This window comes from Sinocyclocheilus rhinocerous, unplaced genomic scaffold (assembly GCF_001515625.1).
Source record: "Sinocyclocheilus rhinocerous isolate Xijiao unplaced genomic scaffold, SAMN03320098_v1.1 scaffold714, whole genome shotgun sequence".
In the NCBI taxonomy this organism is placed as follows: Eukaryota; Metazoa; Chordata; class Actinopteri; order Cypriniformes; family Cyprinidae; genus Sinocyclocheilus; species Sinocyclocheilus rhinocerous.
In genome coordinates, this window is record NW_015646165.1 from 1,132,649 (window position 1) to 1,157,230 (window position 24,582).

A 24,582-nucleotide genomic window follows, 5' to 3' on the forward strand; every position below is an offset into this window, starting at 1 on the left:
TATATATATATATATATATACATAATGAATGTATTATCTACTGTAGTCAATGACCAGTTCATTGGATAGGCCAAGTATGATGTCACTGATGTTCAGTAAATAATCAGTAGTATATGCTCTATGAACATACCAATAACTAAGTATTATAAGTCGTGATGTACTGTTTGCACCATAAATGAGACGTTAGATAGTACAGCTTGTTGAGGAGAGGTGTGCTATTACTTTTCTAAATGACTTCTTTTTGCCTCTTGGACAAAATAGAGAAAAAATCCATTAGAGTTGCATTGAAGAATGGATCTGAGCCATTTTTAGAGACCAGAATATCATAGAGTCTTGTTAAAAGTAGTCCATTACAAGTAATGCAGTTCATTAACCTGTTAATCTGTAGACTGTTTACATTCATTTGTATAATGTACATACAGTATTCTGTTAGAAATACATTTTATTGATTTTTAAGTAAATATGTAAAATAGCTGTTCGTTTTAAATAAGAAGTTCACTTTAAATGGACAGTTCATCAATTATTGACCAATGATTTACCCTCATGTTCTTCTCTGGAACACAAAATTAGATATTCTGAAGAACCTGCCAAATACCATAAGAGTAGTCCATACAATTTGTGTGCTGCTGTGTATTCAAAGCCATAAGTCTTCACTCTCAGAAAATATTACCCTCTGCAATAGCGCTTAAATATATGTGTGTATATGTAGAAGCTATTTTTTAAATCGCTCTTTTCTTTTTTTTTTTTTTTACAATGAATGTCATTGGGGTCCAAAATAATATTTTTCACAAAAGAAACAAATGCATACAAGTTTGAAACAACATGAGGGTGAGTAAATGATGACAGAATGTGCATTCCTGGCTGAAATGCCCATTTAAGTTCTCAAGTCCAAAATCACATATCTCAATGTTTACTTTGTATTCTGGTGATGCTATTTTAGTGCATGAGGTTAAGCGTATCTCAAGATCTTTTTCTGTGGACACAGCTGTTGCTTTTGATCTTCAGATGAGTCTCTGGCTTATTAAGAGTGAACCACGGGCTTAGAACTTGAAATGAAAATTAGCTTGTATTTTACTTACCCTCGAAGCATCCTAGGTGTATATGACTTTCTTCTTTCAGACGAATCCAGTCGGAGTTATATTAAAAATTGTCCTGGCTATTCCAAGCTCTATCATTGCAGTCAGCGGGTGTTGCAGTTGAATCTCCTCATCCGCCGGAACGGCTTCAGTGTATGACAGTCAGCGGAAGTGAGAGAAAAGTGTTTATTACGTTTGAAATATGGATATTGTTCTTACAAAAACTCATGGATTCGCTACAGGGGCCTTTATTCATCCCCCGGAGCTGTCTGCGGCACATTTGATTATGAATGCGCGAGCTTTATTTGACGACTTGTGGACTGTTCAACTGCAACACCCACTGACTGCAATGATAGAGCTTGGAATAGCCAGGTATCATTGCAGTCAGCGGGTGTTGCAGTTGAACAGTCCACAAGTCGTCAAATAAAGCTTGCGCATTCATAATAAACGTGCCGCAGACGGCTCCGGGGGATTAATAAAGGCCCCCTGTAGCGAATCCATGAGTTTTTGTAAGAAAAACTAGGATGCTTCGAGGGTAAGTAAAACACAAGCTAATTTTCATTTTTGGGTGAACTAACCCTTTAAGCACAGTTCCTGATTCCTGCGCCAGATGTGTGTGCGCCAAATCTGTAAGCCAGCAGACCTGTAAACACAGTGTGGCCTTTAAAATTCATTATGCATAATCGAGTTAACTGTCACATGATCACTGTCCTTATCTGGATCAGGCACTTCAGATACGGTATGTATTTGCATTTCTCTACAGTACTTCCTCTCCGACAGACATGCTTAATTGCTCTGATTTGCACCTCTACAATCTGTGTTTTGAGTGCTGTTGGGAGCAGGGCATTTTTGACAGCTATTAACCTGCCCTGACCAAACACTATCTCTCCTACAGTGAGATCAGTTAATGCATGCTCACTAAAATCCCCACCATCATCGCTTAATTGGCCGGCTTACTCATTCTCTACAGTCTGTTCCCACGGCTGAACCTGCAGCGTACTTCAGCAACACAACGTGCTGGTCTCTCGAACTGTATTTTTAGCAGCTTGAGTATTTTAAAATTCATGTAATTCACCTTTATGAGGCCCCATTATATTGATGATGCCATTCTATCTACGGGAACAACAATGCTTCGCTGCATGATCTTGGCACATTTACATGCCAGTTGAAGAGCTGTATGACAATTTAAAGCAATAAGCCCCAAGAAGCCATGCACTGAACTGGTTTTATTACCGTTAAGGGCTGTTGTTTTGCAGGATACAAAGCAACAACAGCAATATGATAAAAAACACAGAAAATACTCAGTAAATACACTGTGTGCACAATTATTAGGCAAGTTGTATTTTTGAGGATTAATTTAGTTATTGTACAACTACAGTGCTCTTGGTCAATCCAAAATGTTAACAAACCCTCAAACCTGAACATTTAAGTAGTAAAAGTGAAGTTTTGGCGTTCTTAAGAGAATATGTGGTATATGCTCTATGAACAAACCAATAACTTGAAGTATTATAAGTCGTTCTGTACTGTTTGTGTTATAAATGAGATCTTAGATTACTGAGAAGAGGTGTGCTATTACTTTTCTAAATGACTTATTTTTGCCTGTTGAATGATAAAATGAAGAAAAAAATTCAAGTAGCATTAAACGCATAGTACTCCAAAAAAATTCTGTCACTATTTACTCACTCTCAAATTGTTTCTTTCTTCTGTTGAACACAGACAGTGTAACCAGTTACTAGTATAGCCATTGATTTCCACAGTATTTTTTTCCTACTATGGAAGTCAATGGCTATACCAGCATCTGTTTGGTTACCAACATATATATATATCACAAGTTACATAGTCAGGTTACTTTTTGAAGTAACTAGTAAAGTAACACAATACTTTTTTTTAATTTACAAGAAAATATCTGAATAACTTTTTCAAATAAGTAACACCAGTTACTTTGTTTTCCCATTTATTGACTGACAGCTGTCCTGTCCCCATGTTGAGAGAAATCAAGAGTAAGTGCAGAGGTGTTGTGTGCGCTGTATAAACATGAAGGTTACTGTAGTTCTAGAATCAAAATGAATAAAAACAGTGAAATGCAAACTCAGAATATAACGCAAATAATTAAATGTTAAATAGCACAAATATCCTTTATGTATTTAATTCAATTTTATTAACCAATATCTTTGCTGCTAACCTTTGTTAATCCAATTCAACCATACTAATAAGCAAAATCACTTTAGATAAACATGACATTTGTGTTTCATGTTTTTTTTTATTGAACTTTCTTCTCCTGCATCCTATTCTTCATGCAATCCAGAATGACTGAGGCTTTTTCATTTCACTTTTGGTGTGAAAGGGCTTTTACATTTGCTAAAGAAAGAAATTAAAAAAATATATATTTTTCTATTCTATTTTTTCTATGCTATCTACTTGTTTTTCTTTGTGTGTGTGTGTGTGTGTGTGTTTATGTGTGTATAATATACACCTTGCTACGTGTACTGCGTTAGGCTAACCAAGACTTGTCATTTGCACTTATATATTATTGCTCTTTTGTTAGTTTTGACTGCTTTTATTGTCCTCATTTGTAAGTCGCTTTGGATAAAAGCGTCTGCTAACTGACTAAATGTAAATGTAAAGATATAACTTTTTAAATGAAAAACAAACAAGCAAGCCCAGCCCAGATGAGAAAAAGTAACGTTACGCATTACATTATAAAAATAAGTAATGCAATTAGTTACTTTTATGGGGAGTAATGTAATATTGTAATGTATTACTTTTAAAAGTAACTTTCCCCAACACTTTAAAACACTGTGGCATTGAGTTCAAAGCATTGTGGTGGTGAGTTCTATATGGGTAAGCACCATCAAATTTTCTGTAGAAAATGTCATTTTTAAATTAATAATACAATTATTAAATAATATAATTAGCAATTAATAATTCACAATATTATGAATAATTATCAATACTATTATTTATAATACATTTGATGGTTTACACTTTATTATTTATTATTATTTTATTTATTTATTTTGCTAAAAGTAATATTGTCTGTAGACTTTTTGTGGTTGCCAAACAATGTCACTTTGTACATGTAAAATGTGAATACAATTGATATGTGGGCACACTACTAATTTGAATAACAAATTTGTACTGGAATGACGTTTTTGTGCTTTTGAAAGATCTCTTGGTGCGTTCGTGACACACATACAGCAGTGCTGGATGTCTTTGTCCTGTAAGAGGGATTCAGCATCTCAGTTCTAATGCCGCCCAGATTTATCCAGGCTGCCGAGGACTCTGATTAAACATGCAGGGAGGATGTTTTTGGCACAGACACCGTAAAGCGGGGGGGTTTGAAGCTCTCCGATAAAATCTTGAGATGCTTTTGTTCTGTCTGTCAGATATGCTGTGTTAGAGAGGTGACAGCCCAGCTGGAAAAGAGTGTATTCTTTGCCTGTGACCATAAATAGTTTCATACCACAATGTGGTTTAACTGAAAGTTTGAGTGCAATAACTCTAAATCCAAAGACGTATCTTCTGGAAATGTTAAATGTCATTCATTAAATGTTATTAATTTATTCCCTCATTCATTTCCCGCCAGTCAGTCAGTGAATTTTATTATTATTAATATATATTTTTTTTTATCTCTCATTCTTTTTCTTTCTGTAGAATCCAGTATTACATACACTAGTGGCACTTCCTGTTCTTTTGTGTACGGTAGCAGTGATGGAGACCTCATTCGCTGCAGAAGTTGGGATTGAAAACCTCTTCGGCTCACCTTTATAAGTTGTTTCCATAGCAGCGGGAAAGTGAATGCCGAGAGTTAGTGACACTGATAGCTGTCTTGAGTTATACATTCGCTGGTACTGAGTAATGAGAGAGTCTACGGTTATGATGAGCCACGTGTGACATTGAGCATGATGAGTTGATGCCTGGGGCAAGACGTGAACTCTTCAGACAAGCTGAACTCTCTCCTACACCAAAAAAATCCTCTAGGGGTGTCCTTTTTTGTCCGGTATTGTTTATTCTCTATTTTAGATGCTGCATTTGAGATCTTTTTGTGAAGATTTTCCATTTTGAAACTACTTTAGAAATGACTTTCATGTTTGTTGTGCAAGTCTCTTTATACACCAAGGCTGTATTTATTTGATCAAAAATACAGTAAAAACTTTAATATAGTGAAATATTATTACAACTTAAATAAACTGTTTTCTATTATAATTTATTTTAAGATGTCATTTATTGCTGTGATGCAAAGCTGAATTTTCAGCATCACTACTCCAGTTTTCAGTGTCACATGATCCTTCAGAAATCATTATAATATAGTTCAAATGAACAGTGCAGAAATAGATTTTTTTGTGTGACAATGTAAAAGTCTTTACTGTCACTTGATCAATTAAATGCACCCATGCTTGAATTAAAAAAAAAAAATGTTTCAAACTAAAATAGATTAGATGGAAATTTATGGAAAATGTCTTATTTCAATAAAGGTATCAAGATAAGGCAGAAAATAGAAGAAAATTACTAGATTTTTCTTTGTGACATTTTTGTCATTATTTATACATCGATTAGGGAAACAAAAGGAACCCATTTTGGAGAGTGATCCTCGTGGTCATTTTTTTTTATTTCTCCAGATTGCACTGTGAAATTTGCAATAATATGCAGCAATGCATTTTTTTTAAAAAACTATTATATAATTACATTTATTACAGCTCAGCCAACTGGAGATAACTTAATAAAACACTTCCCACTACCAAGAGTCATTTTCAGACTCCATGCCACCTCTAGCTTCTCCATGGCAGATCCGCCTCACTGAATCTTACCTGCATGTCTGGATCTGACATGTGTCTCAGCAGGGGGGAGATGAGAAGCGTGGTGGGACGCTTGCCTGCCTTAGATGTCCTTCAGTCTAAATTCCTATTTGGCATCATTGAGCTTTAACTGGATTTGTAGCCTGCAGGTGGTCAGTAGGTGTGTGTGTGCATACCATTGTGAGTTTATGCACGTATGTGTGTGTGTGCGTGTGTATATGTGTGAATAGATGGAGGGTCAAAGGCTGTACTAAAGCATCAGGCCAACCTGCCACTCAGCTGTTGCGGTGATATTTGTTCCCTTGGGAATCCAATTTTAGCCAATCAAATGTAAAGATGGCATGAGACCGCTTAGAATGGGGTTTAAAAATGATGAAAGAGAGTCTGTGGCCATGGAGACAGATCTTTGGAGATGGAATCAATCATCTCATTTTATAATTTTATGACAACTATACTAGACTACCCAGATTTCAGTATATGCTGTTGGATACGCTTTGTGCATAAGCCCATGTCCACTTAGAGTCCGCATGAAATCAGAAATTACTCTATTTGACTTCTTAATGAATGTTCCTAGTGTTATTTTGAACGATTCATCGCTGCATGTTATAAAAAGAAAAGTTTTTTTTCCCTTTACAGCTGATGTCACCAAGCTTTATTTTTCACCACATGATTTTCACAAACCAATCAATTTCTTATAGATATACTAGTCAAATGTTTGGAATAATTCTTTTTTTTTTTTTTTGAAAGGTCTCTTTTGCTCTCCAAGGCTATATTTATTTGATCAAAAATACAGAATAAACAATTATACTCTGAAATATTATTACAATGTAAAAGCTGTTTTCTATTTTAATATATAAAAAAAATTCAGGTGACAAAGCTGAATTTTCAGCATCATTACTCCAGTCTTCAGTGTCACATGATCCTTCAGAAATCATTCTAATTTGATGCTCAGTTATCATCAATTATTACTGGTGCTCAGTTATCATTGATGGTTCTTCTTATTATCGATGTTGAAACAAGATTCTTTGATGAATAGAAAGTTCAAAAGAACAGCATTTATTTGAAAAAGAAATCTTTTGTAACCTTATAAATGTCTTACTGTCTCTTGATTAATTTAATGTATCCTTGCTGAATAAATTATATTGAATAAAATATATTTAAATAGTAAACAGTTATTTTTAAATTGTAATAATATTTCACAATATTACTGTTTTTACTATATTTTTGATCAAATAAATGCAGCCTTGGTGAGCATAAGAGACTTATTTCAAAATATATATATTTAAAAAAAATCATAATTAGTTCAAACTTTTAATCTGCAGTCTACATTTTTTTTTATTGAATATCCTCTTTCACTCAATAATATATCATTTCATTTTTATTTACTTCCAAAAATCAATGTGTGTTCAGTGTCTTTCTTTGCATTTATAATGTTCCATCACTTAATTTTTGCTGCTTCCTCTCTTTCACTCAGAATCTCTCTCTTTTCCCTCACACATTCTTTCAGTCCTCACCCTCAGCCTTTAATCTTTTTTCTAGCTAACCCTCATCACCTTTTCCCCCTCATTCCCTACAATTTCCCTCTTTTCAGGTGAATCATGTTCTTTTCAGAGGTTCGATGTGGGCTATTCAGCGACTGAAGTGGCCCACCATTACCGCTAGTGCAATCGAATTGTTCCGGAAAAAGCTCTTAGCAGCAAAAAGCGCTTGGGCAACTCTGGAAAAAGCACACAAAAATGGAGTCGTCTTATTTGTCCTGATTTTGAGTGTGCTTAAAACTGTGCCAGTCTTCATGAGGGGTTGACTTGAACTCTTGTCTTTAAAAACGTTACCCCACATTTTATTGAAAGTTTAAAAGCATTTATCTATCTTGTCTCAAGGGGCATTCCTGGGAAGAAGTGCGGGAGCATTATCTTCACAGCTGAGGAACTCAGCAATTGTCGGGTCAGTACAAAACTATCCTCATGCACACACACTTACTCTGACTCTACAGTTTTTCATCAAGCCGAATGCCTAAGACATTGTATTTAAATATCAGAGGTGAAGGTTTTTTTTTTTGCTTTCTTTTGTTGTTGCTAAGATTAGGTACAGAGACAGAAAAAGGAATGAATTTATAGATTTACCCAGTTAATCCACCATCGATCTCTCTGTAGTCGCTAAAGAGTGAACGAGTGAATCTCATGAAAACTGTCAAGCACATGTGATATTTTATCATAGTGCAAATTTCCATATAAAAAAAAAAAAAAAAAAAAAAAAAGCATTTCGTTTAAAGGAAAGGAAGCTTCTAGAACCATTAAGATTTGCTTTGCATTACAACATGTTTTTTTATTTTTTATAATAATTACCACATTTCATGGCCCAATTCACATTACTGCTATGCAAAAAAAGAGTATTTGTTGCACTTTAATTTACTGTATGTTGATTTAAAAAAGAATTTCAGTTTGCTTAAAGGTTTTGCATTACAACATTATTTTTTATAATAATTATCACATTTCCTGCCACAATTCACTTTATTGCTAATTAATAAATTAGGAAAAAAAGGATAATTAAAAAATAAATAAAAATGGATGATATAATAATATATTTTATTTGAAATATTAAAATATTCATACATCATGGATGCATTTGTAGCCCTTGAATTTACTATATGTTGGTTTAAAATAATACAATAAAAATGTTTTACAGAAATGAGAATTATCATTTACAATATACACTACAAAGGTTTGGGGTCAGATTTTTTTATTTTTTTTTTGGAAATAATTTAATAAATTTTTTCAGCAATGCGTTAAATTGAACAAAAGTGACTAAAGAGATTGTTACAAAAGATTTTTGTTTCAAATAAATGTTGTTCTTTTGAACTTTTTGTTCATCAAAGAATCCTGAACATTTTATATTATGGTTTCTCAAAAATATTAAGCATCACAACTGTTTTCAACATTGATAATAAGAAATATTTCTTGAGCACCATTTCTGAAGGATCATGTGACACTGAAGACTGGAGTAATGATGCTGAAATTATGCAGCTTTGCATCACAGGAATAAATTTCATTTTAAAATAAATTTTAAGTACAAAACTTTATTTTAAATTGAAATAATATTTTACAATATTACTATATTTTTGATTAAATAAATGCAGCCTTGGTGAAACATTAAATTTTACCGACCTCAAACTTTTGAACAGTAGTGTATGTTTATTTAAGCAGGGGGTTGTGTGGTAAATGTGCTTAATGGTCCTAAAAAAATTTCATGATGCACAAGAAAACCTGTTTGATTTTGGGGTGAAATGTGACCTGGACATAATTTTGTGAGATTCCCCACACACATATAATCCTAAACCCTTGTACACTTACGGCGATAAGCGCAAGACTGCAAGATCATGTCATCTTTAGCATTTGGCTCACTATTTTGACCCATCCATGTTAATAACTGTTTTAAACTGTCCATCTCTTTTCAGTCATTCCACTAACAATTTGACAGTTTTAGTGCCTTGGGCCAGTCCATACAACCACATAAATATCATTTCAGATGACAGAAATTATGTATATATATTCAATTTCGTCCCTCTGTGTCCTTGTAATAGCATGTAGCTACTGGGAGTTTTTGCCAGAAAGCCGTGACCGTTCACCTCAAATACAGCTTCAGTCTCCCCAAGAGAGATGGCCGTTTTAAAAGGCAGATGAGCTATCTGTCCAGTGTGACACCCAGACCGTATTCCTTGAGTGCTCCCTAGACATTTTCTCTCTATCAAGATCCAATTAAATCTGTTGCATGTGTGACATCTCTCCTGGTCTTGAGGGTCTCCCCAGAGATCTGGTATTCTGAAGAGAACAGCACCAATAAATAGCTAAACACTGGAGACCTCCGCTCAACATTAATATGTATGAACCAATTGCTGTTCTCCTCTAACACGAGTGTGTCCTCTCTGTGGAATTGATTTCTTGTCCTAGTATTTTGCCTTTGTTGTGTCCTGAACTCCAGCGATTAAAATGCATTGTTGGATATAATAGTTCCAGTATTGAAGACTCTGTGTCAGGGGTGCATGTGTTTTGTTTGCTTGTTTGTGCAACTTGTTTGTTTTTTGGTAGCTTTAGGAATATTCTATTCCCATCTATCCCAAAGTAATCAAAAGAGTTTTATAACAGGACATTGCAACCATGCAACTCTGTGCTAACAAGTTGGATAAGAAGGATTTCTTTGGGAAGTCTGATCCCTTCCTGGTGTTTTACCGCAGCAATGAGGATGGCACGTGAGTATGAGCAGCTAAAGGAATATTTATTGTGCTTCCTGTTATTCATGAACATCGTCTTAAAGGAATAGTTCACCCAAAATTGACAATAATTCACCCTCAGGCCATTCAAGATGTAGATTAGTTTTTCTTAATTGGAACAGATTTGGAGAAGTTAAGCATTTCATCACTTGCTCACCATTGGATCCTTTGCAGTGAATGGGTGCCGTCAGAATGAGAGTCTAAATAGCTGATAAAAACATTACAATAATCCACAAGTATTTCACACGACTCCAGTCCATCAATTAACGTCCTTTGAAGTGAAAATCTGCATGTTTATAAGAAATAAATCCATCATTAAACTATCACTTCTGGGCAAAATATGGCACTTCAAGTCCATAATCCATAATAATGCTATCTACTGTGAAAAAGTTGCATCAAAATTCACCAACATATTAGTTTAGAACTGTTTTAGGCTGTTTTTGCTTGTAACCTCTGCTTGATCTGTGCATATTTCTATCCTGATTCAGACAAGATTACTTTTTCACTGGAAAAAAAGCAATATTATAGATAGAGGACTCATATTTTAGGCAGAAGCAACGGTTTACAGTTAAAAATAATGGATTAATAATGGATTTGTTTCTTACAAACACATTTTTTTCACTTCACAAGATGTTAATTGATGGACTGGAGTGGTGTGGATTATTGTGATATTTTTATCAGCTGTTTGGACTCTCATTCTGACGGCACCCATTCACTGCAGAGGATCCATTGGTGTGCAAGTGATGTAATGCTTAATTTCTCCAAATCTATTTTGATGAAGAAACAAACTAATCTACATCTTGGACAGCCTGAGGGTGAGTACATTTTCAGCAAATTTTCAGTGTTTGGTGAACTGTTCCTTTAAAAACATGCCTTAACCAGGCATGATGCAACATGTACTTTTGTCAGGTAACCTAAATTAATATATATTTTTTTATTTAAGCAAAAAAAGATGAGCCTAACTACTACATTAAATTACACAAACAAATGTAATTTTTAGGGTTCGATCAGGTACAAATTGCTCCTTACAGGCAGAAGAAGATACTTTAATGTACATTGGTATGACCAGACAACATTAGGCCCCATTGGCTTTCATTGTAAATTAATTTCTTTGTAAATGAGTAACTGATGACTGAATTTTCAGAATTTTGGAACAAACAACTGCATTTTTATGGTGTATTTCCCTTTTCCCAGATTTTTCTGTCCTCACTGATTGTTAAATCATTTTTGAAGCAATTTTGAAATCACCATCAGTCAGAACATATTTTGGGTTGACTATACAGCTATGCTTACTGTTAAACAGAAATCAAACAACCAACAAAATGTCCTGTTTTGTGTTGACATGGTTGAACCCTTTTTTATTATTTTGTGCTTGGTTAGGACATGGTAGTAGCTAAATATTTCTAGACTGAACATTAAAAACCCCATAAAACACAAAATGATCCATAAGTGTTAGCTCACTTGACTGATAACAGAGGGTTATGGTAGTGTTGTGAAACCCAAGAGGCTCTTCATGCCCACCATGAGCTGCTCTTGATGATGACCACTTTTATAGATGTTACACTGTGTACCAACTTTTCGTTGGTATTCGTTTTTTAAACATGTTCCTTCAAAGAAAACCGCACAGGTGTCATAAGCCTTTAAGTAAGATTTCCTTTTTGATTTGGCTCTATTGTAGGTTCACTATCTGTCACAAAACAGAGGTGATAAAGAATACTTTGAACCCTGTGTGGCAGCCCTTCACCATCCCAGTGCGAGCTCTCTGTAACGGAGACTATGACAGGTGAGGCTCTTAAAAACCTTACAAAGAGTATAACCCTGCTGCATGGCTACTTAATTTTAACATGAAGCCATTATTGACCCTGTTTGCTTTCTTAATGCATATTTCTGCATATTGCTGTGAATAATTAATTGACTCATGTTTTCCAGAGAAAATACCAGTTATAAAATATTCACTTGTTTCATTTGAAATTTTGGTTTGAAATGGGTTTAAATACCTTTCCTTTTACTTTTAATATTAGGGCTGTCAATCTGTTAAATGTTTCATTGTAATAAATCTCAAAATGTGTTCCTTGTTAATGCATTCAGTTATTTTTTTTAGGAACGAAAACAAAATAATGTGTAATTGTAATGTTATCCATAACAGGGTTATTTTAGTATCATCGAGGTAATATTATAGTTTTTATTAATATTTGAATGTTTTCATTTTAATTTGAAAGTTTTAGTAACTGTGTTGTGTGCTTTTGTCATTTTTAGTATTTTTTTTTTTAAATATGTCTATGAATTTTTATTTCAGTTTTAGTCATTTTAATACATTAAGTTAAACTATATTAAATTGAGAAATGCTGCATTGGCAGCTAGCTGAAATAAATTTTATTTTAGATAATATTTTATTTCAAGTAACAATTTTTTTTATGGTTTTCATTTTAGTTTTAGTTTACTATAATGTCATTGGTCATTTAAAAAGAAATGCAATTTGTTGAAATCACACAGAAGATATTGATACAGAATATCATATTGGATAAATGCATTAACAATGTTAAAAAAAATAGCTAAAAATAGCTTAAATGTGTAATTTTGACAGCCCTAATACAGTAAATGTATGATATGAGTAAAGATACAGTATTGATTTAATGCATTAGATTCTTGGGTGGATTCCGAGAACCAGCACATTTGTATTTATGTCCCCAACATTTAAACCATCTTTGACTTTTTGATAGGAGTCTGTGATTTTTGAGAGAAATAGATTTTTGTTGTACCTTTAAAGCATCCCTCAGACTTGTGTACAGACTTGTGAGCACCGAGGTGTTTAAACGAGACGCCGCTGGTGCCGTGAGCTGTGGAAACGGGCAGCTGTGTCACTGTGGCAGTCGGAATAACGGTGCTGGTGTTATTTTGGACTGGCTTTCTGTGGTCTCACCAGGCTGCTGTCATACTTTGACCTTTTGTCTGCACTTAATTTTAGATATTGACTTGCTGTGTGTTTGATTTGTTTGTAATCTCTCCAGAACAGTGAAGGTTGATGTTTATGACTGGGACAGAGATGGAAGGTACGCTGTTTTTCATGACTTGTGTTCCCCCTTGTAGGTAGTAAATACTGTGTTTATGAATACATAAATTATCCTGCATAACAAGAATAACTCAAGTCAAATTTTCATTAGCCAAAATAATTTCTTCTCAGCATGCTCGTGCAATGTTCATTAAATATTCCTCGCTCAAGTAAGCGCTTTCATTTTTCTTCAGTCATGATTTCATCGGGGAGTTTACAACCAGCTACAGAGAGCTGTCTCGCGGACAGAGCCAATTCAATGTTTATGAGGTAAAAAACATTGTTTTGCATGAATACATTTTCAACACTTGAGCACTTTTAGAGTTATTTTGATGTGTTTAAAAACACTTGCCATGCAAAGGGTAAAAATTTGACTCGCAAATGTTAAAAAGTGAAAAAGGGTTTCAAAGATATAGAACCGTTTTTTTGTATGTAATAGTTTATATAAAATATACAAAAATGTGGGACAACAGATACAACAGAGAAAGTGATAGGCGTTTAATGTGTTAAAAACTAGTTACTTTTCACGCAATGATCATTTTTAACTAATTTAAATAAACAAATTAATAAATAAAACGTGTGCTTCTAATGCCTTCAAAAAAGTAATGGGACAACAACATGAGCCGTATTCATGAAGTGCCAAAAATGTTTCATGAATCACAAGAGAGAAAAAAGAAAACATATGAGGACACTTCAGTAATATGTCATATTCCTTTCAGCCATGCTTGATGGGTGTCTTTTTGTTTCTTTTAGGTTCTGAATCCTAAGAAGAAAGGGAGGAAAAAGAAATACGTCAACTCTGGCACGGTACGTGTGAATGGATTACCTGTCAAGCGCTCTCCTCTTCTGATTTATTTTCATAATGACTTCCATTATCTCTCCTCTCTCTCTCTCTTTCACTCTCTCTAGGTAACACTTTTGTCCTTCAAAGTGGAATCGGAGTACACATTTGTGGACTTCATTCGAGGAGGGTGAGTGCCCCTTTAAAGGCATTGGATATATTAGGCTGGCGAAAGATGCAGATTTACCGGTTAGAGAGCAGCTGGAATAGGCATGCATGGAAACCATTTGTGGAATTATGGTTAGTCAGTCTGAATATCTTGTGTTCAAGACAATACCAATAAACCAGAGTGGATCTTAATGTCATTGAGCTTTCAGGGCAGTTCACTTACCATTCATTTTTTCAGGCATTACCAGCACGTGTGTTGAATACTGACACATAGAATAGAATAAAAATAAAGTTTTTTGATGACAACCTAGTTATGGTTATTATGTGCTTCAAGGATAAACCCAGTAATGGTCAAATAGTTTGATGGATCATATAAAAATTAGGGGTGTCAAAATGATGTATTAATATAATGTGATAGTTTTAAAAAATCGACACAATGTCACTTACATAAATTCCATAACTGGAGCCATGCAAGCATTCAAGCCTTCATGTTTTTGAAAGTCAGCAAGAAACCTGGCTCCCCAAACCATGCTTACTGAGAGCAGGCAGTAAAGAATGAGTAAGAAGCACATTTAATCGATTTACAGCCCTAATAAAAAATTAATTTAATTTAAAAAAGTCTAAAGCAACCATCACATACTCATTTCCAGACAACTGAAATCAAGGCAATGATTCAGTAAACCAGTATATCATACCATATGCTTGCCATTTAATTACAGCTAGACTTTTAATTATGCATTGACTTGATAAAAAACATATGCTTGTATATTTTAAACACACAAAAAAAGATTATTTATTTATTGATTGATTGATTTAACATGTCCAGGTTAGAAGCATTTTTGACAATTTGCTCTGAAGTTTGAATTCAAGTTTCAGCATAATTTACTAGTGCACTTTGATTAGCAATATAAATATGCATTTATACTTATAGTTTTTTTTGTTTTGTCTATTATACATTTGCATATACAGTGGGTACGGAAAGTATTCAGACCCCCTTAAATTTTTCACTCTTTGTTATATTGCAGCCATTTGCTAAAATCATTTAAGTTAATTTTTTTATATTGAGCAAAGGGTCTGAATACTTAGGAGCATTTGATATTTCAGTTTTTCTTTTTTAATTAATCTGCAAAAATGTCAACAATTCTGTGTTTTTCTGTCAATATGGGGTGCTGTGTGTACATTAATGAGGAAAAAAAATTAACTTAAATGATTTTAGCAAATGGCTGCAATATAACAAAGAGTGAAAAATTTAAGGGGGTCTGAATACTTTCCGTACCCACTGTACAGTGGCATTCAAAAGTTGAAAATCAATTGAATTTAAACCTGGAAATAAACTAAAGTATTAGTATTTTGAACATTTAACAAATACATTTTGATACAAATGAATTCAAATGAATAGGAGATATTTGGACTATAATATTTAGACTCTGGACTACTAATCAAATGTGTGACACTGAGTATGCAAACTCCTTTGTACTAAAGGTCAGGTGTCTTGCTATCTTTGAAGTACGAATAATATGGATCAGGTTTTGTTCATGACAGCTCAAGTACTGCTGTCACTAAAACAAAAGGGAGACAAAATAAATACTAAGATCTTCTGAAGATGATCAATTAGGTTTTTGCTAATAATAATATTTGTAATGTGCAATCAATCAATCAATCAATCAATAAGCATTTGGAATAAGAAGCAATCAGAAGTTTGGAGTCTGTAAGATTTTTTTCCCCCATGTTTTTGAAAAAGTTCCTTATGCTTCTGAAGGCTGCTGTAATTTTAACATTTTCTGTATTAATATATTTTAAAATGGAATTTATTCCTGTGCGGGCAAAGCTGAATTTTCAGCAGCCATTACTCCAGTCTTCAGTTTCACATAAGCCTTTTCTTATTATTATTAATGTTAAAAACAGTTGTGCTGCTTAATATTTTTGTGGAAACCATGATAATTCCCCCCCCCCCACAAGATTCTTTGATGAATAGAATGTTCAAAAGAACCGCTTTTTTTATAAAATATAAATTTTCCAATTTTTTGTAAAATTTTGTAATTTCTTTTGTAACATAATAAATGTCTTAACTTTCACTTTTGATCAATTTAATGAGCCTTGTTGAATAAAAATCTTAATTTCTTAAAAAAAACTCTTTTCAATGTTGAAAACAGAACACAGCTGAACTTCACTGTAGCCATAGACTTCACCGCCTCTAATGGTAAGACCATCTTCATTCACTGAAATACAACAGCACAAGCAATTGTGTTTGTGTGGCATGCGATTGTCTCATGTCTGTTTTAGATTTAGAGCTCGGCGCTGATGTAAGTGACCATGATGTCTTTGCACTTCTGTCTAAAGTTGAATTGATTGATATCTGAACGCAGGAAACCCATCACAGCCGACATCGCTCCACTACATGAACCCATACCAGCTGAATGCGTATGCCATGGCCCTTAAAGCCGTGGGGGAAATCGTCCAGGATTATGACAGTGACAAACTCTTCCCTGCCTACGGCTTTGGAGCTAAACTCCCTCCTGATGGCAAGATCTCTCATGCTTTTCCCCTGGTGAGTAACAGCTTGAAAAGAGCCATCCTTAACCCTGAAAAACCTGACATATGAAATAATAGTTCGAAAAATCAAATTTTTTTAAATGGAAGTTTTTTGAACCTTTAAACTAAATATAAAAAACTTAAAAAAGAAAGTTTGCATGTGTGTTTTTTGTTGAGTATAATGTTATTGATAATGATTTATCAGGCTTTTATTGCTCATATAGTATGATATTGGAGAAAAAAGGAACACATCAATTTTATTTAGAGGCCCAAACTGTGCAAAAATATGAAATTTGGTGCAATTGCTGATATTTATATAGCCAGAAAGATCAAATTCTGATAGCTTGTAATGTAAATTAATGAGAGCATTCTAACAGTATAACAGACTACTTACATGTAAACGCATATAAATATCAATTGTCAATCTATATTTTCCAATAATATGTCTTATAAGATGATATTTAAATGCTTTGTTTTATGATCCAACTCTGTGGTTTTTATTTTGGAGGGTAAAATAAGTGCAAATTATGCAATTATGACTGATAGATGTAAAAATAAATGTTCCTCAAAAGCCTGATTTATCATATTTGATACATTTTAACATTATTTAAGAAAAATGATTAATGAATAAACAAGTAAACCTAAGTTGCTTTAGTCCAGTAAGTGTTCATCTTGAAATATTACTAACGATATAAAAATTATTATTACGTTTACTTTATAAAAATCAGTGGACGTTTTAAGCATGATACTTAAATTACTTTAGATAGTTTAAAACACTAAACTATCAATCAGACGACAGAGAGAATGTAACCTGTACAACAGATTTTTAGCAAAGTTTTGGTCATGTTGATAATTTAAAGGAAATTTGTGTATCAAGTATCATACAATAGGGTTTATAGGGTTCAAAACACACACACACACACACACAACAGTAATGTTGGGTGGTTAAAAGAATTTGCAAAAATGCAAAGTCTGTCATTATTTACTAGGGTTGGGTATCGAGAACTGGTTCCATTTTAGAACCGGTTCCAAATTTCCAATAATCGGGTATTCGATAAGACATGTGCATTTCGATTCCGCTTAACGATTCCCGCGTGAATAAATATGTTTGACATCTAAATATTTGACTTAAAATTTGCTTAATGGATTTTTTTATCTTATTGGAATCGATAAGAATCGGAATCGATAAGCAGAATCGGAACCGGAATCGGAATCGATAAAATTCAAACGATACCAAAACCCTATTATTTACTCACTCTGTCATTCCAAACCTGTATGAACTTTTATTTCTTCCTAAATTAAAACAAATATTTTTTTTCTAAAATGGACAACATTGGACCCTGTTGCCTTTCATTGTATAAACAAGAACAGTTCAAATAACTTATTTTTTTGTTCCACAGAATAAAAATAAGGTTTGGAACGACAAACAATGACAGCATTTTCATTTTTGGGTGAACTATCCCTTTAAAACACAAACCACACAGACGTTATATTCATTATTAAAGCTAAACTATGCTGTCATGAATTTTTAGCTTGGGACATAGCATATAACAATATAAAATATGCCTCAGTCCAGTATGAAGAAGCCAGAAATGGCTGATGTTATTCCTCATGTGTTATATATGAACTTGTGACAATCTTTTGGAATGCATGTGTATTTTGACCTCGTAGAACTCCGACTGTGAGAATGCAAACTGCGTCGGCATTGAAGGCGTGCTGGAGGCGTACTATGACTGTCTCCGGAAAGTGCAGCTCTACGGCCCCACCAACTTTGCCCCTGTCATCAACCAGGTGGCACAGTAAGCTAAACAGTTCTCCTGCAATTGACACAAGGTTGAGCTCTCTCTCTCTGTCCCTCTGCCCTGGTCTTTTTTCTGTCTCCGCTGCGAGCTGAACTCATTCCTGTCACTATCCACTTGTTATTCACTCTAAAGCCTGTCCACTCTCCACACAAATGCACTTTCGCACACACGCGCTCCAAAGACTCCTCCAGAATCCTGTGCTTGACTAACACTTCACTCAGTGTACCTGCTGCTCAGATGCAGTCAAGGTCTGATGTTTACCACGCAGAAAAACAACTTTTTAAAAGGACATCATGGAAAACAGGATTTTTCTTGTTTGTTTGAAATACAAGATTTTGATGGACTACTATGTAGACAGCACTCGCAACACAAAGTGCCCTCTCCAGTCTGATTATTTACTGAAACCGAGCTGCAAAAATGGGTCATTAGAAATCAGCATGGTTGTAATATGAAGCCATGAGCACATTAACATTTGAAATTTAAATATCATGGCATGAATGAGAGTTTGAACTACTTAAAATATGAAGAGGTTAGCCAGTCACAAGAGAGGTTATTTACATGAAGTGTCAAAATTATAGTAGCAGAAACAACCAATTTAATTTTAAGGGTTTAAGGGTTTAGTGCAAGAAAGTTAGGGGAAATGTTTTAGTTAAATAGAATATTTAACAAAAAAAAATAAAAAATTCAGATTTTAATCAGAATTTATGTATTTATTTATTTATTAAAAAAAAAGCTACAAAAGTAGGGATGCACAGATATACAATGAAAAAAATTTAGTTACTTCGAAAGGATTTTCACTCAAATTGCTAGTAAATTTCACAATTAATTACAACAAAAAGGCAAGTAACACACTGAATAAATGCAATTTTTTTTAAGTATAAAGACTGAAATAATATGTGACCCTGGACCACAAAACCAGTCTTAAGTCGCTGGGGTATATTTGTAGCAATAGCCAAAAATACATTGTATGGGTCAAAATTATCGATTTTTCTTTTATGCCAAAAATCATTAGGATATTAAATAAAGATCATGTTCCATAAAGATATTTTGTAAATTTCCTACCATAAATATATCAAAACTTAATTTTTGATTAGTAATATGCATTGAACTTCATTTGGACAACTTTAAAGGCAATTTTCTCAATATTTAGATTTTTTTGCACCCTCAGATTCCAGATTTTCAAATAGTTGTATCTCGACCAAATATCAACCTATCCTAACAAACCATACATCAATGGAAAGCTTATATATTCAGCTTTGAGCAGGTGTATAAATCTCAATTTCAAAAAATTGACCCTTATGACTGGTTTTGTGCTCCAAATATCAAGCCTCTAAACAACAGGCTTCTGGAAGGTTTCTGTTTTGTACATTTCCTACTGTAAATATATCAAAACTTAATTTTTGATTAGTAATATGCATTGCTAAGAACTTCATTTGGACAACTTTAAAGGTGATTTTCTCAGTATTTTGATTTTTATGCACCCTCAGATTCCAGATATTCAAGTAGTTGTATCTCGGCCAAATACTGTCCTACAAACCATACATAAATGGAAAGCTTATTTATTCAGCTTTCAGGTGATGTATAAATCTCAATTTCGGGAAATTGACCCTTTTGACTGGTTTTGTGGTCCATGGTCACATATTTTCTGAAAACATAAAATAGTATTTTCTTTTTCTTGTTGTTTTATTTACAGTTTATAAAAATGTTTTACAGTGTTGATTAAAGATAATAATAATAATAATAATAATAATAATAAATTATTACATTTAAAATACATGTTATTAATTCATTGATATTCATGATAAAATTAAATTTCATGATAAAATTAATAAAAACAGGGATAGTTAGTAGAGTACTCTTTAAATTTGACTCAGTAGAAGAATGTAATTAATGAAAATGTATCTCTGATCTGCTTCAAATATCACATATATCGTGCACCGCTCGTCACACAACATGACAAAAGTTCCAAACCTTGTACACACATGTGAAGAGGCTTTTAATTGCCCTTGTCAGTTTCAAGGCTTCTTCAAATCCAGCTAAATCTCTCAATCTGAAGAAAATCAAACTCCCAGAACTGCAAAGCTGCTTTAAGAGGCAGATATCGATCGGCCGCTGCTAAAGTGGTCAACTTTTCAGAGTTGGTACGAGTCTCCTCTCTCAGCTCGCCGCTTCTTACGTGCCGTGACTGAGACAATATCTGGAGGTGGTTATTAGGGTCGATGGACTGGAAGGAACAGACAGATTTAATAATGAAAGTTCAGAAAAAGGCTTAGATAGAAGTATTTTACCAGGCATTTCTAGTGATTCTAGTGATTTGTATGCCCTGATCTAGTGACCAAACCCTTAACTTTAACTATTTTTTTTTCTTGTAATCCAAAGCCATTTCTAGGCATTAGAATATTTGTTTCCTCTTGGGCCAGTTAGAAATCACCCATAATACCATAGCAACTACTTAGAAATGTACTAGTTTTAGTGCAACTACACATACTGAATCATTTTCCTTGGAATCATTTTCAGTTTCTGAGAAGTAATGTTCTTGTTTTGCTTAAATATAAAGGCTTTTAACTCTTAAGTGTACTGTAAATCCTCAGGTGTGCGTCAGAGGTGACAGATGGCTCTCAGTACTTCGTGTTGCTGATCATCACAGACGGTGTCATTTCCGACATGGTACAGACTAGAGAAGCTGTGGTCACCGTGAGTCATTTTTGCTTGTTAGACCTTCACAATGTTCTGTAAATACAATAATCTTTTTAGCAGGGCACTGATCACATACTGCCGCCCCTTCCCTGTTTGCAGGCGGCGTCTCTGCCCATGTCAATCATAATTATAGGAGTTGGCCCGGCTGAATTTGATGGTGAGATTATGGCACTTCAAACTGAGATGCTTTCAAAACAAGAATATGACATGTGATGTAACTGTTCTCGTGGTAATGTAACAGCAATGGAAGAGTTGGATGGAGATGAGGTCAGGGTGTCCTCCAGGGGACGTGCTGCTGAGAGAGACATTGTCCAGGTACATAATGTTATCCATCTTTATGTGGTAATTTTGGTCTTTTTTCAATTCTGAAAAATGTGATTTTTTCCCCCCTTGTATGTAATATTATTTAATATTTAGAATTATTAATATTGTATTAAATGATTATTTGTTAAATAATTATTCTATATATTTTTTAAATATTTATTTGATTTCTTTTTTAGTTAAATCAAAAACCTTTTTTTAAGCTTCAATAATTATTTTTTATAGCTTCAGAACTGTTGCAAAGTACAACAATCAGGACAAGCAAACCGTAAACATGCAGCTATATAGCATGGCAGAAAAAAGAGAATTATTAGAATGAGAATTGAGGAAAAAAAGAGTGGTTTTGATATGTTGCACATTCCACAAACATGAGTTTCTAAAGTTTTTTTAAAAAGTATTTTTTTCAATACTGTTTCAGTTTCAATACTGAAAAAAAGAAAAACCCTTTTATGCCCAGAGTAAATTTAACATGATAAATTTGACTGCTTTTTATTTACTTTTTTAAAATTAGGTTTCAATTATTTTTAACTAAATGATTACAGTAAGTGGTTTTGATATATTGTATAAATTTTAATATTATTTGTAGTATTTTTTACCACTTACCTTACATTTGTTTAGTGAAATTAAAAAGCCTTTTTTAACTTTGAATACTTTATTTAAATTATTTTTTTTAACCTTTTTTACACCCTGAATAAATTTAACATGATCAGTTTAGCTCTTTTGATTTTATATTGTTTTAATTATGTTCAACTAAATAATTACAATAAGTGGTTTTGATAAGTTAAATAAGGTACACTTTGGTATCCCATGACTTTTTAAAGCTTTAGAGACACAAATGTATTTCTTTGTGTGAATACTATTAGATACGTTACATTACTATTGTCCCACATAATTTTTGTATAATTATTAAATATTTACATTTATTAATATATTAAATATTTGTATTTTATATAATTTTATATGTATATAATTATCATATTATAATATAATTTTCTTTAACCACTCACCTTACAGTTTTTAGTGCAATTAAAAAGCTGTTTTTCATATAATTCATCTCTGTATTTCTAGTTTGTGCCATTCCGGGACTACATTGACCGATCCGGGAACCAGGTGCTCAGCATGGCCCGGCTGGCCAAGGATGTACTGGCTGAGATACCCGACCAGCTGCTGTCGTTCATGAAGAGCAGAGGCATTGAACCCAGACCAGCCCTCTCCCCCTCTCCCACGCCACAGATAAACGTCCACCTCTGATCCTAGAGCAGTATTTTATTCTCAAACACAGCTATATGTTCACGTCTGAAACCCCCGGGTCCGTCACTGGGGATGCACATTTTTACTTTCCACATCGGTTAGCAGTAGCACATAATGTAGTTTCAATAATAATCAACTGAAATCAGGAACACGTTAATGTAGGTGTGTGGCGTTAATCTTTATAATCAGCCAGTGATCAATCAAAAACACAACAGTTTGTGCTGGCCTTGGAATGGAAGATGTGGGAGTATAAAGGGGGTGAATTTACTGAAAAGAAATGTCTAGGTCATATTTCCCCCACAAATCTAAAAGTTAGAAAAACACCTAAACATTTTACATAAAACACAATTGACATAAATTAAAATGAATCCCATATACAGTAAATAGAAATGTATTGCATTGGGACATTATTTTCTCTTAAATTCTCTCATTACCCTAAAATGATTTAACTTATTTACTGAAATTATATAATACATTTATAATGACAATTATACTTTGGAGAAATGTACTAAATTGTCATGAACATAATGTCAAAATGAAGAAAGAAAATTAATAACACATAAAACAGATTTCCAGAATTATGGTACACTTTGGTATTTGATGACTATTAGACAATGTTACATTTTACAAAACTATTGTCTCGCATAGAATTATTTTATTTTATAATTATTGAATATTTCGAATTATTAATATTACATTAAATAATTATTTATATTACATACTTTTTTATTTTTACCTTACATTTTTTTTGTGAAATCATAATGCCCTGATTAAATTAAATATGATATTTAATATATTTAATATTTAATAATTATTTTCTCCTTTGTTTTTGTTTATAGCTTTTTTTTTTTTGTGTGTGTGTTTTAATTGCTTTTAACTAAATAATTAGAGTGGTTTTGATTTGGATATGTTGCACATTCCACAAATATGGTACAGTTTAGTATCCCATGACTTTTTAAAACTTTCTAGACTGCCTTTATTACATTAAAATTTCATATTTTGTGTTGAAATATCATCTGGACATTTCTTCTTGAAATTTCCCCAGGAACATGAAACTCTTGTGTTTTCACACCCGGCAGAGACAGACAGAGCGTGTATTTGCACAGGCTGTGCTGTACGCTGAAATATCCAACCACGCATGCACAGGTCACCTTTAACATCATCATCTTTATATATTTCATGTCGTTTCTTAGGCCAAGATAATCTAATTTTCTCACTGGCTGAATTAGCTGCGCCTGCACACTCTTGAGTGTGTAAATATTTTCTCATTTGTGCCCGATTTTGAAAGGAGCTAATAAGTAGCTACATGCGGCAGAAAAACAGATGCCTGTGCGGGAACACCGACGCACCCGGAGTCTTCCGCACAACTCGAGTGGATGCAGCTAATTACCTGCAGAAACAGAGGTGCCAATCAGTGCAATTCAACCAGAGAGAGGAAGATTGAGGGAAGAAATATCCAGAGTGCAATCAGCAGAGGTTAATGGGCACAGGAGATAAGCAGACATATGGTGTAATAAAAAAAAATCAGGTGATCAGCAGAACAACGTGAAAAGGGGAGGATTTTAATTTTTTTAATGCAGGGACAAAGGTGGATTTTACTGGTGAATCTCATGGAGAAACGTCTGGGTCATATTTTACCCCAAATCAAAAAAGGACCATTAAGATATCATGCATTGTGACATTTTTATGACATTTTTTTGTTCCTTCCTCATTCTCATAACTATAAATTCTCAATACTGTTAAATGACCAGACCCAATTATTTTTTTTTAAAAAGTCAGCATAAATTCAGTACATTGAATGCTATCTTTATATACACATGCAATTGCACTTTAAAAATATAC

General features: G+C 33.6%; 1 protein-coding gene across 1 annotated transcript in view; it reads left to right on the top strand.

Moving 5' to 3' along the window:
• cpne9 (copine family member IX) overlaps positions 1 to 23,301 on the top strand; it is a 48,200-nt gene extending 24,899 nt beyond the window's left edge. The window contains exons 8-21 of the mRNA XM_016510829.1: positions 7,753 to 7,816; positions 10,015 to 10,118; positions 11,818 to 11,922; positions 13,148 to 13,189; positions 13,383 to 13,458; positions 13,942 to 13,995; positions 14,098 to 14,159; positions 16,291 to 16,337; positions 16,504 to 16,685; positions 18,341 to 18,468; positions 21,063 to 21,165; positions 21,268 to 21,325; positions 21,410 to 21,483; positions 22,558 to 23,301. Coding sequence (XP_016366315.1) covers positions 7,753 to 7,816; positions 10,015 to 10,118; positions 11,818 to 11,922; positions 13,148 to 13,189; positions 13,383 to 13,458; positions 13,942 to 13,995; positions 14,098 to 14,159; positions 16,291 to 16,337; positions 16,504 to 16,685; positions 18,341 to 18,468; positions 21,063 to 21,165; positions 21,268 to 21,325; positions 21,410 to 21,483; positions 22,558 to 22,740 — 1,282 coding nt within the window. The 3' untranslated portion in view covers positions 22,741 to 23,301. The remainder of the gene's footprint in view (positions 1 to 7,752; positions 7,817 to 10,014; positions 10,119 to 11,817; positions 11,923 to 13,147; positions 13,190 to 13,382; positions 13,459 to 13,941; positions 13,996 to 14,097; positions 14,160 to 16,290; positions 16,338 to 16,503; positions 16,686 to 18,340; positions 18,469 to 21,062; positions 21,166 to 21,267; positions 21,326 to 21,409; positions 21,484 to 22,557) is intronic.
• The last annotated feature ends 1,281 nt before the right edge of the window (positions 23,302 to 24,582 follow it).